General features: G+C 51.0%; 1 protein-coding gene and 1 non-coding gene across 2 annotated transcripts; one reads left to right on the top strand and one right to left on the bottom strand.

The window, feature by feature from the left end:
- Window positions 1-5,866: 5,866 nt before the first annotated feature.
- Window positions 5,867-9,534, bottom strand: Kbtbd13 (kelch repeat and BTB domain containing 13). The gene has a single exon (XM_020172876.2). It carries the CDS (start codon window positions 9,471-9,473, stop codon window positions 8,097-8,099), a length of 1,377 nt encoding a protein of 458 aa, XP_020028465.2. The 5' UTR covers window positions 9,474-9,534; the 3' UTR covers window positions 5,867-8,096.
- Window positions 9,535-13,974: 4,440 nt separating this feature from the next.
- On the top strand, window positions 13,975-14,106 carry LOC141421107 (small nucleolar RNA SNORA25). The gene has a single exon (XR_012445785.1). It is a non-coding gene; the product is annotated as a small nucleolar RNA SNORA25 (small nucleolar RNA).
- The last annotated feature ends 1,201 nt before the right edge of the window (window positions 14,107-15,307 follow it).

Below are 15,307 nucleotides of genomic sequence, written 5' to 3'. Positions count from 1 at the left end.
TTTGTTTAAAGGGATGCTCAGACATCTATGTCATAGTGACCCAAATTTAATGAGTGGGCCAACCCTGAAATTTTGGGGCCAAATTGATAAGACAGTATAACAGCAAAAACGATTAATTATACCCGGTGTCAGAACGAGGGAGGGCACTTGTACTAAGGTAAAGTCAAGTCAACCCCATTCCACTTTTTCACTCAGTACACTTGGTATCAGATGCAATGGTAACACCCATGTCTGGCCAGGTTCTGTACTATGTTTCTATTTTTCCTTTGCTTTGCTTTACTAGTAAGTTTTCTTGTTCTCTATCTCAATGTGCCCTAAAATTCTTTTTTTTTTTGCAACAACATCATGAACTCAGTACTCAAGGGCCAGGAGAGGCCTCCTCCTTTTTGGAGACCTCCTTCCTGGAGCATCACCATTTCCAGTAACAGACTGATACTGTGGGCCACAATATTTGTTCTGGTTCTTTCTGTGTGCTTTCTTACTGCCCTTTGAGTTTAGGCATGCCACTGACAGTCCACTGACAGGCTCAGAGAGGTTAAACAACTATCCAAGATCCCACAGTCAGAAAGTACTAGAACTGGAATAGAATCCAGAAAGTCTGAGCCAGCAGCTGGAGCAGCCTTCACAATGGGCCTGCACATGTTCCCTCACCTGACCCCACAGCAAATGTGTACAACACATGGGGCCATCACCTTCAATGACTATAAATGGTATTCAGAGTGGTGATACAACCAGCCCAATGTCACCCAGAAAGTGGGTGGCAGGGTTGGGCCTATAGCAAAGGTCTCCAGTGAGCCCTGCAGGACCCTTTGGTTAAATTGGTAACTCTTGATCTGCCTGGTCCCTCACCTGGGAGGGGGTGGCAGAGCTGTGTGCCTGGGTTTATACATCTGGTTTCATTTCCATTCCCAGCGACTCCTCAGAAAGCTCCTAAAGGTCAATGTTTTCCCCTCAAATTCAAGTGGTTTGGGAGGCAGCTTCCGGCCACTGAGGCACCGCCCCTGCCCCAAGACATTCCTCTGGTTCCCATCACTGTGTTATCAGGCCAAATACTGAAATGGACATTTGCCAGTGTCTCTCACTGTGCCCAAGGCTAGCCACCCAGTGACAGATGCCCTAGCAGAGGGCCAGAGGGAACAGGGCACACATCCAGCAGGTACTCACCAGGAGAGATGGCACACTTAAATTGGATTAGAGGAAACATGAGGTGAGACAATTTACTAAGGGTAAAGGGCCACTCCAGGGCCATGGCTGTGTGGTTTTCTCCACTCTTAGGTCTGGAGTTGAGAGGACTTCACGGAAAGGGCCACCTGACAGGAGCTGTGACAGTGGAGAAAAAATGGTCAGTGGAGGCAAAAAGGTCAGCTCAAACCAATCCTGCAGGAAGAGAGCCAGGAAGTGAGTTCCCTGACCTTGAACTCCACTGCCTCCCATCTTGTGCTGGGGCTCCCAATGGGAGCCAGAGTCCAATGATATCACTCAAATGGTAGCCTCTGGAGGTACCGAGCATCTCTGGCCACTCACTGCCTCAAAAACCACCTGTGGTTCTCCATTTTCTGCAGAGCAAAGCCCAAGTTCTCTAGCCAGGCAGTTAAGACTTTGCACTGAGGCTACGCCCTGCCTCACAGGCCTCACAGGGCATGTGCGTCACATCTTCTGCATGACGACTCTGTGTCAGCTAAGTATAATCTTCATCTCCATCTCCCTTTTGTACAGAAAACAAGTTTAGAGCTGGGCCATGGTGGTGCGTCCCTGTAGTCCCAGCACTTGGGAGCTCCAGGTGGGAGGATCCCTTGAGTCTGAGAGTTTGAGACCAACCTGGGTAATACAGTGAGACCACGCCTCAAAAAAATAGAAGAAAGAGAGAGAGAGAAAGGAGGGGAGGGGAGAGGAGAAAGAAAAGAAGACAAACCAAGTTTGCCAGAGACCCAAACTGGCAAGTGATAGAGCTGGAATAGGAACCCAGGTCTCCAACACCAAAGTCTGTGCTTATGGGTTCTGTCACCCTTTGCCTACCTGAGTGCTAAGGAGGCCCACAGAACCATGCTCCATTCACTGCTCCTTGCTTTCCTCTAAAGGAAGGAGAGGAAGGGGTGACGAGGAGGAGAGGGAAGAATATGGAAGCAGGTGTGTATATGCTGACGGTAAGTTCTCACTCAGCCTCCTAACAACCATCTGGAATAGGACTTCTCATCTCTGTGAGTTGAGACATCTCCATTTCAGAAAGGTTAAGGTCAAATAGCAGTCACTGGCAGAGCCAATATTTGACTCCAAAACTAGCAGGCTGGCAGGCAGGCAAAGAGAACTGTCCTTCTGCAGAGTAGGGGGGCCTGAAAGGTCCCCAGTCCCTACTTCTGCCCCCATCCAGTGCTACTCCCCTGAGCACCTGGAATTCCCTCTGCCAGGCACATCATTGGAAGGCCCCAGTTAGAATGAAAATATGTTACCTGGAAAGAGAAGCATTTGAGTCAATGGCTTCAGGCCACCCTGAAGAATTGGCAGAATTGCGTGCATGTGTGTGTGTGTGTGTGTGTGTGTGTGTGTGTGTGTGTGTGTGTGAGAGAGAGAGAGAGAGAGAGAGAGACAGACAGAGGGATAGAGAGAGAGACAAAGAGTGTTAGACACAGAGAGAACATATGAGCCTTGAAGGGCCCAAATGCCCAAATACCACCGACTCTTTTTGTCCCTATTTGCTGAATCATACAGAGTGCTGAAAGAATGAATCACAAGAGGGGTGGCTTCCCTGGAAAAATAAGGGTGGAGGTGTGGGATTGAGGGGCAGGTTTGCCCATTCCCTGTGTGGAGCCTCCCTCCTGGGTGTCCTGGCAGGCAGCGATTAGCATGGGATGATGGGAAGTAGATTCGAGAGCATAGGATTTAGCTCAGGGTGGGTCCACTGAACTGCTGTGTTCATTCCTCCCCTGCAGAAGTTGGGGGGGGAACATGCTCACACCCTGGTCCAAGACCCTGTGACCCCCCCCCAAGTGGCCCTTTGCCTTCTTAGTTGTAGAGATGCCAGAGAGAGGCTCCTTCTTATGCTCCTGCTCCAGTTGGGGCCGAAGCCTGAGGGCTGCAGAGGACCCTCTGTGATGAGACCTCCTCTACCCGAGTCCCATGTCCTGTGTCCAGCATACTTGGAGGTTGCCTGTCTTCAGACAGCTGTGTCTCCCACCAGCACAGTTAATTTCCTGCTGTTCCTGAGAAGTGACAGCAAGTTGAAGCAAAGCAATTAGGATGAAAAAGAGGCCCAGCTGCTTGGGGCCAAAGGAAAATAAACAGATGAGTCCCGTGTGTACTCCACCGCCAAGAGGAGCAATTCTTCACGGGGTGATTAGTCTTTCCAGCCCCAGCCAACTCCCTTCCCTTGAAGAGAGAGAAGCAACCCACAGCCACTGCTGTCCTCAGATCCAGCTTGTCCTAGGGAGTGCTCGGGACCCAACAGATCACCTTTTCCTCAGGCCAGTTGTCCCTGGTCACCCTCCCACCCCACTGTCCTGCAGAAATGACCCCCGTTGTCCTGACATCTAAGGCTTGCTCTGTTCTCCCCTGATTGACTCATTGATCGACTCATTCGTTCTCTCAATAGACATCTGTTGAGCACCACTCATTCGACAATATTTATTAGGCCTCCACTATGTTGTTCTAGGTCCTGATGTTAGAGTAGTGAACAAACAGACGAAAATCTCTGCTCTTGGGCTGTGAGTGTAGCTCAATGGTGGAGCACTTGCCTAGTATGCACCAGGCCTTGGGTTTGATCCCCAGCACTGAAAAAAAAAAAAATCTCTGCTCTCACAGACCTTAAATTTTAGTAGGAGGAAAGAAACATTAAGGGGAAATAGCCTGGAAGCTTATGTTAGATGCTGTAGGGGAGCATAAACAGGAAAAGGAGGTAGGTACGACAGAGAAAGGCAAGGCAGATTTTAAGTACAGCGTGAAGAAAGACCTCAGAATGAAAGAGACATCTGGGCAAAGACCTGTAGGCGGTGGGGAGTGAGCCGGGTGGCTAGGTGAGGAAGCTAGGCAAGAAGGACCCCGTCCAGTGACCCGGAGCTGTGGGTGTGCGTGGTGTTTGAGGACTAGAAGACGGGCCCAGGGGGAGTGGTAAGAGAGGAAGTCAGGAGGGAATGGGATGGGCAGATCCTGAAATGACTTTGACTTTCACTTGAATGGATGAGAAGTGACAGGGGCTTCTGCATGGGGGAGCGGCAAGTCTGACCAGCATGGAATTAGGGATGGGTCTGGCTGTCATCAAAACAGATTGAGGGGAGACAGGCAAGGAAGCAGCCGAGGAGAGTGCGGGAAGGGCAGGCTCCATTAGGAAAAAAAAAAGTTCACAGAGTTACCTCCAGGGAGGCAAGAGTGTGGGTGCAGGGCATCTAGAGTCAGGGTCAAGGAGAAAGTTTATGGAAGACTGGAAATAGCTCTCGAAAATCAGTCTGCAGGGTGGCCACAGAGGAAACACTCACACTATTTGTGTGTGTGTGTGTGTGTGTGTGTGTGTATAAGGACAGACTTCTCAGAGTCTCTGGGTTGGGACAAACTGATTCCAAACTCAGCTCCCTCAGCTCAGTAACTCCTAAGCATCTCTGTAATTTGCCTACCTACACCTGGCTTATGTCCTCAAACACTTCAGTTGGTCAAGCCTAGACACCAGGGTATGACAGGCTAAGGATTCCAGTCCTGGGTTCAAATCCTTGCTCTTCTACTTAACTGTGTGACTTTGAGTGAGTGGCGGCTTCTTGCTGGTTTCCTCATCTGCAAACCAGGCATGGCAACCACCCCTGTTGGGGGAGGGGCAGTGGAGGCAGATGCTGGCTGTGGGTGGAGCTTCCGAGCCTTAAGGGAGGACCCCAAAGCCAGAGATGGTGGATTAGGTTATGACAGTGTAAAACCCCAGGGCCTTGACCAGTCACGGACAACCTCGTGAAGTACGCCATTCCTCTCTCAGCTGGATCCTGAGGTGAGAGAACCCAGGAGAGGGAGGAGAAAGGGTCAGATTCAAGGGAAAGAGTGAACCCAAAACAGAGATGGGGGTACAGGGAGCAGGGCGAAAGGGAGGAGATGTGAGGGACAATGTCAGACTGTCAGCCAAGCAGGGACACACCACAGAAAACAAGCATATGGTCCTGGGTTCAAAGCTGAGCCCTGCCACTTCCGGCTGTGCCTCTTTCAATCATGTGACCTTTGAGTTTGGGATTTTTCTTTATGCGGGGAGCAGGGTGTTGTCAAGCTATCTACCACGTAAAATTCTTAAAAAAACAAGTCAATGGTGGAAAAGCTCCGCCGTGTGAGCGCTGTGTTGTGATACCATGCACACAGACAGCTAGAAAGGGCTGCTCTGGGTGAAGGACAACCAAATGGGCCACCAGAGCAGAATGCAACCAAAGGCAGAGTTCAGTGGGTTGACAGAACCCAGGAGCTGACGGCTCCTAACGTCGCAGTCAGCATTGGACAGGTGTGAGCCAGGAGGGGAAGTGCTCCAGGCTGTCAAGAACGATCCGTGCCCTGGAAGCAGAGGACTGCAGGTCCTTTCAGCATCACTCTTGGGACACTGAACAGTGTCCAGGTTTGAACCAGGAAGTTATTTAATTAAGGGCCAACAGACTTTTTTTTTAAACAATTGACTGGGTTTTTTTGTTTGTTTGTTTTGCAGTATTGGGGTTTAAATTCAGGGCCTCCCACTTGCTAAGCAGGTGGTCTACCAGCTGAGCACCCCACCAGCAACAATTTACTGTCTATTAGGGCCCAGGCTTTGTGAAATTCTATGCTAACTTGTGGGTGCAAGCACAAGTATGTATGTGTATGTATGTGAAAATGCAAAGGATTTTTTCCCAGAAGAGAACCACAAAAATGATGGTTTTATTGCCCCATAAGACATTAACCAGCTTCATTCTAACTTTACAAATTTATCCAGCATGTCCTTTCCCACTAAATATACAAATCTCTGCCTCTCAAAAGCTCTTCTTAACCAGCTTTGCATTCTTCTGGTTCCCTTATGAGTTAGATAAATCCTTGACACATAATAAAAAATAGGCTTTGACAGAACCACTAGTGAGGGACTCTGCTATGCTGTCTGGCTTTGGGCAGTCAGCTTTTGAGCTTCACATACCTCATCTGCCACATGGAAGTGGTACCCAACTCCTAGGACTGTGGTGGGTCCAGAGCAGGAGATGGGTGTGAAAGTTCTCTCTGCAGCATTCAAAGGATGCAAAAGGCAGAGCTGTCATTGGGAATCATCTGACTAGGCTATTCCAGGGCTGAAAGGTTTGAGGGGTCGAAGGATAGGCTTCTCTAGGCTTGGGACACACATTAGGGGACAAGGCAGCAAGAAACAGCCAGGACACAAGCCTCCATACCCAGATGTGCCTTGCCAGTGCTGTGTTCTCCACTTCTGTTATGAGGTTGAGTTCCCATGAGCCTCAGGTTCTGAAGGATGGAGACCTTTAGGACCATTCAGAAAAGTCTGCTCAAGGGTAAAGACAGACTGGAAGGCTAGGGTAGGCATCTGCCCAGAACACAAAACTGACCATTCTGTTTGTTTTTGTAGTACTGGGGTTTGAACTCAGGGCCTCACGCTTGCTAGGCAAACACTGTAGCACTTGAGTCATTCCACCAGCCCTAAAACTGAGCATTCTAAAGGACAGGAGTCCTTGTGCAACAACACAGATCAGTGTAGGGGCCCTAACTAGTGGCCCCTACAACCTGGGTTTTTGCAAGACCTCACCGTTTCATTGTGCAGGTGGGGAAGTTTCCCAGCTTAGTTAACAGCACAGGACCTCTGTCCACCCTTACCGTCTGCATGTGTGTATGCTATACACAGAGCCCAGAATGAGATCACAGCCAGGGGCCAATGAGCAATGCAGGCAGTCAACAGCACAAAAACCAAGGGCTGCATCACCCGGTCCTTCAGGGCGGAAGTGGGTATGGAGCTGACAGAGGGAGAGAGGAAGAGGAAAGGCATTCCAGGACCAGGGAATGGCAGGAGCAGAGGCCAGGAGACAGAAGCTGTAGAGTGTAGAGGGAGGTGTACAACTGAGGAAATAAGCAGGACGAAGCTTACTCCTTGAGTGACTCTAAGTCAACAGTGCAGCATCCCTGTGGTGATGACAAAAAGGGACCTGATAAGGGGCTTGCACACGGGTGCTCCCTTGATGTTTCATGTCCCAAAATGACTAAGGGAACACAATGTCTCTCCCAGTAGTCTCGCTCCAGGCTCAGCTCAATCTTGTCTGCCAAAAGTGGGGCCAGCTTCACCCTCTCCCTAAATGCTTTCATCCACAGTTGCTCTGCCTTAAGGCTGGACTCACAGGCACTTCCTGTCTGCTCCAGGCTTCCTCCATCTCTGGGTTTTTTTTGTTGTTTGTTTTGTTTTTTGAGGCAGTGGGGTTTGAACTCAGGGCTTCATGATTGCTAGGCAGGCATTCTTACTGCTTCAGCCACTCCACCAGCCCCTTCCTGTGAGCAGTCATTCTCTGTGGCTTCAAGATTGTCCTGCCTGTCTCCGCCACACAATTTGTATAATCTCCTCCTTTATGGAGTTTTATATTTTTCCTCTTTCCTTATTTTCCTTTTGCCCTGCTGATTCCTTTAGTACTTTATTATATTATGGGTGTTTTTTTTGTTTTTTTTTTAAGTCAGCATGTTACTTTGAATTCTTTGTGGATGGAAGCAAGTATGTGTAAATTTTTTTGTACAGTTAGGATTAAGCTTTGTGTACCCCGGCCTGGTAACTCTCATTTGGCTTAGCACTGTGTGCAGCACAGGTTAGGTGCCTAATTCTTGCCCACCAACAGTTTGGTTAACATCACAGAGCCCACTCCTAACCATGTTCAATTACTAACCCATTCCCGTACAAACCTGGGTTGTTCAAATGTTAACCTCCTCCCCTCTCCCCTTTCCCTGATGTTGTGACCCACCAGCTCTCGGGAGAGCCCAAGTGACTTGAGGGCTCAGACCCCAGCATTGTAGCTGCTCCCTGAGCTTCTAGGACACATTCAGCTACCAAAAAGCAGAGACAGGGAAAAAGTTCCCAGCAGCTCCTAAGGCCAGAGATTCAGCCAGGGCTCAGGAAGTCTCAGGTGTCCTCTCCTGTGGGCTCACAGTTCTGGCAAGGCAGTAGCCACCGGCCCTGGAGTGCCAGGGGGCAGCCTCAGGAGAAAGGTCTGCAAGGAGCCGGGCCGGGGAAAGCCAGCCTTCTCCGCATGCAGCCGCCACGTGCCGTCCTCAATGGCATAGAGCAGCGTGGACAGACGGTTGACGGTATAGACCGTGTCACCCCGCACCACGGCCGTGAAGAGTGCTCCCTTGCTGTTGACAAACTGGCCGGGTAGCGACGTCCATTGGCCTGTGACCAGGTTGAGGCAGTCAATGGCACAGTGCAGAAAGTCATCAGAAGGTCCATTGCGCACCACATAGAGGCTGTCGCGATGGGCCACCATGCAGTGGCCATAGCTCTGTGGACGCCGCAGCTCGGCCACAGGTAGCCACGCGTCCATCCTTGCCGTGTACTCCACCACCGCCGTGGTGTCAGCTGGCCGCCACAAGCACACGAAGAGGCGGCCACGCGCCTGGGCGCAGGGCACTCCTGTGGCCGGCTGTGGCAGGTCAGCCACAAAGCTCCAGCAGCCCACGGCTGGGTCGTAGCACTCCACGGAGCTCATGGGTGTCCTCTGGAACTCGCCGCCGATGGCATAGAGGCGACCATCGAAGCCGGCCAGCACCGTGTCATAGCGTGGCTGGTGCGGGTTGGGAAACTCGTGCCACGTGCCGCCCTCTGGATCATAGCAGAAGCCCAGCTCCACCACCTCCTTGCTGGGACCACGCACACCGCCCACGATGTACAGCTTGTTGCCCAAGGTGGCCACGCCTGCCAGCATCGTGCTGGCCTCCAGGGGCAGCGCGGCCAGCGTGCGCCACGCGTCCTCCTCCTCGTCCAGGTAGCACATGGTGCGCGACGCGTCCTCCAGGAAGCCGGGCGCGGGCGTGTGCGTGCTCAGGGCCACGTAGCTGCTGGGCCGCAGGCCGGCCACATAGGCGCGGGCCTCGGGCAGGGCCAGCTCGGCCGCCAGCTCGCGCGAGCCGTCGCGGATGAAGAGCGCGGCGCCGTGGAGCACGTCGTGCAGGCCGAAGGCGGCGGCCGCGTCGCATAGCAACACGCAGTTGTCCGACGTGACGCTGTGCTCCAGGAAGCGCGCTAACGCCGGCGCCTGCAGGAAGGCGGCGCACTCCACGGCTTGCAGCAGCTCCTCGTCGGCCGCCAGAGCCGGCCGCTCGCCGCCCAGCACCTGCAGCGTGGTGCGGAAGCCGCCCGCGCTGAGCGCGCCCAGGCGCACCTCGGCCGCGCGCGCCTCCCGCATGCCCGAGCGGAAGAGGCCGCGGAAGAAGCCGCAGTGCTCCACCAGCAGCGCCTGGTCGGCCTGGAAGAGCTGATCGTCCACCCACACCTGCACCGGGACCTCCAGGCCCCGCGGCATGATGGCCAGAGGGGCAGAGGCCGCCACCGCGGGCCTGGATTCGCCGGCCACAGACTCTGGGGCTCCCCCTTAGCTGGGGGTGGGGGAGGTGGGGGCAGAACTTCCCTGGGGGATATAAATACTTTGCTGGCTAAAGATAGTTCGGCTCATGTGACATAGGCTGGATGCCCGTGGGCCCAGAGGGCATTTGGAGACCTGTGTGGTTACTCCTGTAAGAGAACAGTGACAATAGTGACCCACCGCATGCTGGGCACTGCGGGGCTACTTGCAAAGATAGACCACTTAGCTCGCACCATCCAGCGGTGTGTCCTTGTGCACATTCAGTCCCCTAACTCCCTGACTTCCTCATCCTGAATGCGGAGCCAATACTAAAACCTATTTCATAGGATTGGGGCACTATGTGTGCGTTCTGAATGAGACTCAGAGGTTAGAGGATTTGTCCAAGGTCATTCAGTTGGGAAGAAGCACCCTTCTGCTCAGAGGGGTAGAACAGGCAGATTGGAGGGGGAGGCAGAAGTTGAGTAGATTGAGTGGTCCAGGACCAGGGTTCTGCCTCAGACTCTGGATTAGCCTCTGTTTTCTTTTGTGTAAAATGGGAAGAGTAGCAACTGTGCTTGAGGTGAGCATCCAATAAACCCCTCAGTGTGGAAGTAATCCCTGATTTACCCGGGCATGGGAAGCTAAGCCTGTTACTCACTTGCCTGAACAACCCCCCACATCCCCGAACCCCCGCTTTGCTGTGTGGCTCCGGACCTTCAGAGAAGAAAAGTAAGGGTGCTAGAGGGACCATGTGCCTGTGAATGGGGAACTAACACTTAAACTACTTAAATTGCAGTATGTTATAAGCAGTCTACATTCATTTCTATGTTCCTTGCAAGGATCCTGTGAGTAGATACTATGATATCTAATATTTAATAGGTAGCACTTACAGCAATGCTATGAGTTGGATATTATTAATGGCTCCGTCTCATAGATGAGGAGACTAAGGCACAAGAGGTTTAGTTACATGGCCAAAGTGACAGACAGTAGGACTAAAATGCAGCTCATTTGACTCTAGTCTGTATACTCCTAACCACAGCGCTCTGCGCCTCTTGAACCTCAGGCTCAAGGGGTCTGACCTTTCATTTATGTGAGGACATAGGGCAGAGAGAACGGGGTATTGCCAGGGTCCTGCAGCTTGGGGCAGACAGCTCCAAATCTCCTGCTGCTCAGCATGTGACACTTTTCTAGGTAACCAGCTAAGACTCAGTAGTTCCAAAATGTCAGTGGAAGGGAGTTTAGTGACTAGAATCTCCTGCCCCTTATTCTGCAGGTGAGGAAACAGCCCTAGACCCACTTAGGAGATGTTTAGTTGGTCCTTCCTCACCTGCAGGCCTCCTGCAGCCTCGGGAGGCTAGAGTGGCTGGAGATCACCAAGGAGGAAGTGAGAGGAGGGCAGGGAAACTTCCATCTGCCTTAGGATACATTTATTGATTGATAGGCCCTCACAGATGAATCTGCAAAACCAACAAGCCTACCCAGCTAAGGGAACTCTCAGCCAGTTCACCCCACCGAAATGGGGCTGGGAGGTGGGGGCACATGTGCGAGTCTGGGAAGCCAGAGGCCTGGAGGATGCTGCCAGAAATATCTCAAGATGCTCTGCCCCAGAGACCAGGCAGGAAGAGGAGGAGGAGATGGGGGAGGGGGCAGGAGTCCAATAAACACTATCCCAGGCCCTTTGCCAGTTTCTCTCCTTTTCTGCAGTCAGATATTGGCTGCGAGGGCCTGGAAGGTCCAAGCAGCAGGCATGATACCCCCTCTTGGGGACAAGTGGGCTTTGCAAAGCCAGGTCCTGACTGCATCCTTGCTAGTGGCCTTAATAGTAGCAGAGGGTACCTGACAGTCCCATCTCACAGAGGAGAAAGGTAGACTTAGCATGGGCTTTTCCTTGGTTATGAAGGATGATGTAGGGCTGGCAGCTGAGCCCAAGCCTTGTTTTCCAGCCTGGCTGTGCCTGTCCACCCATACTAGCCTTGCTGCTTCTGCAAGGCTAAAGTAAGGGGAAGGACGAAGAGGGCTAGTACAAGCCCCAGTACTGGGGCCATAGTTCCCTTCCAGATGGTCTGTTCCAGACACCTGGTAACGGATGGTCAGACAGAGCCAGATGGAACCATCACTGTCCTTCTGACAGCAGGAGGAAGAAGAAGGGCAAACTCCTCCAGGCTGAAATTCGCTCTCCTCTCAATTTTTCTCCAAGTCCAGCCCCCTTGTGTGGGTGGGGGCTCCTGCACACACCGAGCTTCCACCTTCAGCAGCCAGACAGTGGAGAGAGGGTCACCCAAGTACAGGCTGGGCTGAGGTTCCACCCTCTGGCCCTAACCCCCAGGGCCCCAGCGGGTGTTGTCTACAGCTGGGGAGAGTTTCCTCCTCCCAGACACTGAGTGGCCCTTTGGGATTTTAGAAGACAGCAACTATCCTGGTTGTGGGCAGCCCACGGAGTTCCCAGGCCCTGTCGACCCCACACCAACCTCCCTCTCCACTTTGTACACTGTGTGAGGCAGGGAACAGGCAAGGAAAGGAGTTGGCGTCAGACTCAGCCTTTATGCAGCACAGATCCGGCCTTGGTCATCTCTGCATCACAAGACTGACACACAGGGTCTGTTAAGTAGAATCCCAGACCCTAACATGGTAGAGATGTACCCTTGTCCTGGGAGAATCTCCCCTCCCCCCAGTCTGATGGGGGATCCCCGCCCTTTCCACCCATGGTGAAGTTCCTGCACCTAGGGCAGTGAGTGGTGTGCAGCACCTGGTGGGGAAAAGCACGAGCCCTGGTCTAGGAGTCAGGACTCCTGCCTGGGCTTTGATACTGTATTTCACTGACTTGCCAAACTGCCCAGCCCCTCCAGCTTTGGATCTGATTTCTAAGGTTCTGTTCAGCCTGGACATCTGAATTTATCATCAACAAGCATAGACGTGGCCATCAGGTTGTGGCTCCAGGAAGCAGTGACATCACAGAGAGCTCCCAAAGCTTAGCCTCATGTGGAATGGCTCCTGGGGTGGGGGTGGGGAGTGGTGGGCCTGGAGCCTGCTAGGACCTGGCATTAAGAATGCCTCACAGGCTTACATACACAAAAAGGGCAGGACTGCCCCATCAGACTGAGGTGGATTCTCCCAGGACATGGGCTACATCTCCTCGATCAGACTAGAGATCTTCCTGAGACGGGGGCTGTGTTTCCCCCAGCAGACCAGTCTCGCGGCCTGCATGAGCTCGTCCTAGGAACCTAACTGGGAGAGATGGGAGATTGAGAAAAGGCAATAGACAAACATGCAAAAAAGCTGGGATCAGGTGGGCTGGGTGATCTGGTGGAGACACACAACAGCCTCCACCACCTCCAGCAACTTTATTATATACAGCGGCAAACTAGGAAGTAGAGCAGCAGTTCTCAGGTGGGAGGGGTGTGACATTGCAGTTATCAGAAACAGGGGGAACCTGCCATCGTTATTCTCTGCATGTAAACATCTTATGAAAAGCAGCTGGCTGCATTTTGCTCTTGCTCCCTTCTGCGGCTGGGGGCTGTGCCCATCCCAGCCTGCAGATTTTGGGGCATAGCAAGTTCTCATAGGCTTCTCATACTTCTCTCTCCACAGACTGGGAACTCCCATAGCTTAGGGCCCAGGATTCCACTTAACAGAGCCTATTGTGTGCCAACTGGGTTTAACTAGTTCTGTACACATCTCACCTGATCACCCCAGAGACATCTAGCAAGTATCTACTGTGTGCCCACTGCTGGGCTCAATGCCACAGCCCCTACATTTTGGGTGCCTGAAAGTCTTCTACAAGGATCCATGATGGTAGGAGGGCAGTGAGGAGAAGAGAAGTGGGTCACTTGTCCTAACACAGTAACCTCTCTCTCTCTCTCTCTTTCTCTCTCTCGAGCTGAAGTGTCCAAACTTTGCTCACTAAGTCTTGCTCGCTGACTTTTTAGTGGGTGGGGGAGGAATGAGGTACTGTTCCTGTTCCTGCAGGTGGAATGGAGGTTCTTTGGGACACAGGCCAAGCCCTGAATGGGACAGTTCCATGTTATTTCATCTAACCCTTAATTTTCTCCCTATTCTAAAGCAGTGAGGCCCAGAATGGCAAGATGCTTACTCCAGGGCCTTTCCAGTCCACAGTAGGCACTTTTGGGTGGTGAGGAGACTGGGAGTGGGAAGGGGACTGGGTGAGGTAGGCACTGTTTCCAAGCCTCGGGCTGAGCAGGGCAACACTTAGAGGGCCAGCTTAAATAATCAGTGAACTGGAAGGGAATTAAAGGGCACCTAATGGCACCGGCAAATCATGTGAAGTGCTCTCTATCGTACATCTTGGTTGCTGTCAGTGTCAGTGGGGTCGCTTCAGCCAAGGACAGTGGCCGGTGGTTAGAATTCACCCTCACACTGAGGCGGAATCTGCATCCTGGCAGCTCCTATCCGGTTGATCTGAGCTTTAAAGATGAGGAAACTGGAGTCTTAAGAAAGGGAAGGTAGGTCATTTCAAAGAGGGCTTTTAGGGCTATAAAACCAAGAGCTCTTCACGCTGTGCCCTAAGACTGAAGTTCTCCATGGGATGCCATAGTCACTCAGTAGTAGTGCTGCACTTTCCTAAGGAGATACACAGATGGTAATATGGAAAAGTTTTATAATTTTCTTTTACTTTTTTTTCTTGGAAGAAAAATCAACTTTAAAGGTGACCTTGATGTGCAGTAAAACCAATCAAAACATAGCAAATTGTAAAATTATTAAATGATTTATTAAATCATTTAATAAATTTAATAAATGATTTAATAAATCATTAATTAAATCATTTAATAAATCATTAAATCATTTTGCCTAAAAAAAGAAAGGGAAGCTAGCTTTCTAAAACATTGCGGAAGAACTGAGAATCAAGTATTGGGAAATGTATACACCATAGTTACTGCAGAGATCAAATCCCACGTAGAAGAACGTAGAAAAGCTTTAGAAGACGTGTAGGGGGCAGGAAAATAGAGGAAATTTACAGTGGCTTTAGTATATTGAAGAGATGTTGCAGAAGAAAAGCAGAAACACTGAGAAAGCTCAAGACATTCAGAAGAGGTTGGACAGGTATGGTGGTGCACTGCTATAATCCCAGCTCCTCGGGACACAGAGACAGAAGGATTGCAAATTCCAGCACAACTCAGGCAAAGTTTGGGAACCCTACCTCAAAACAAAAACAAAAACAAAAACAAAAGGGCTGAGGGTGTGGCTCAAATGGTAAGGCACTTGCCTCAGCTTTTAGAAGATATAAACTATTGGAAAACATGACTCAGGAACAAAAGAAGTTATTAAAGATAGTCATAAAACAAACTAGTGAATATGATGAAGAAACAGAAACTTTGAAACAGGTTTTAATTATTCAGCTGAGTTCTCTCTTGACAATCTCCTTTTTTTAAAACATTTTTTATTAGTATATGATAGTCATACAGGGGGTTTCATTGTGACATTTCTATTCACAGAAAAAATGACTCTGAAAATTACCTCAGTTCTTGTGTCTGGCAGAAGAATTCAAGCAAGATGCAAAGATTTAGTAAAAGTAACAGCAAAGTTTATTAGGAGAGGAACAGTGGGAAGAAAAGAGAGAAGCATTTCCTGTTCCCCATGCAGGAAATGGGAGCAGAGACTCCTGAGTTCTCCCTTGAAACTGCATCACCAGACCAAGCCGCCGACCCACCAGCATGCTACAGATATAGGAGTTAAAATGCAAAAATTACCAGGCATAATGGTACACATCTGTAATCCCAGCACTCAGAAGACTGAGGTGGAAGAACCAAGAGTTTGAGGCCAGCTGGGCCTACAGAGAG

The sequence above is a fragment of the Castor canadensis genome, chromosome 2, assembly GCF_047511655.1.
Source record: "Castor canadensis chromosome 2, mCasCan1.hap1v2, whole genome shotgun sequence".
NCBI lineage: Eukaryota > Metazoa > Chordata > Mammalia > Rodentia > Castoridae > Castor > Castor canadensis.
Note: the sequence above shows the minus strand (reverse complement) of the source record. Positions and strands in the feature narration are given on the sequence as shown.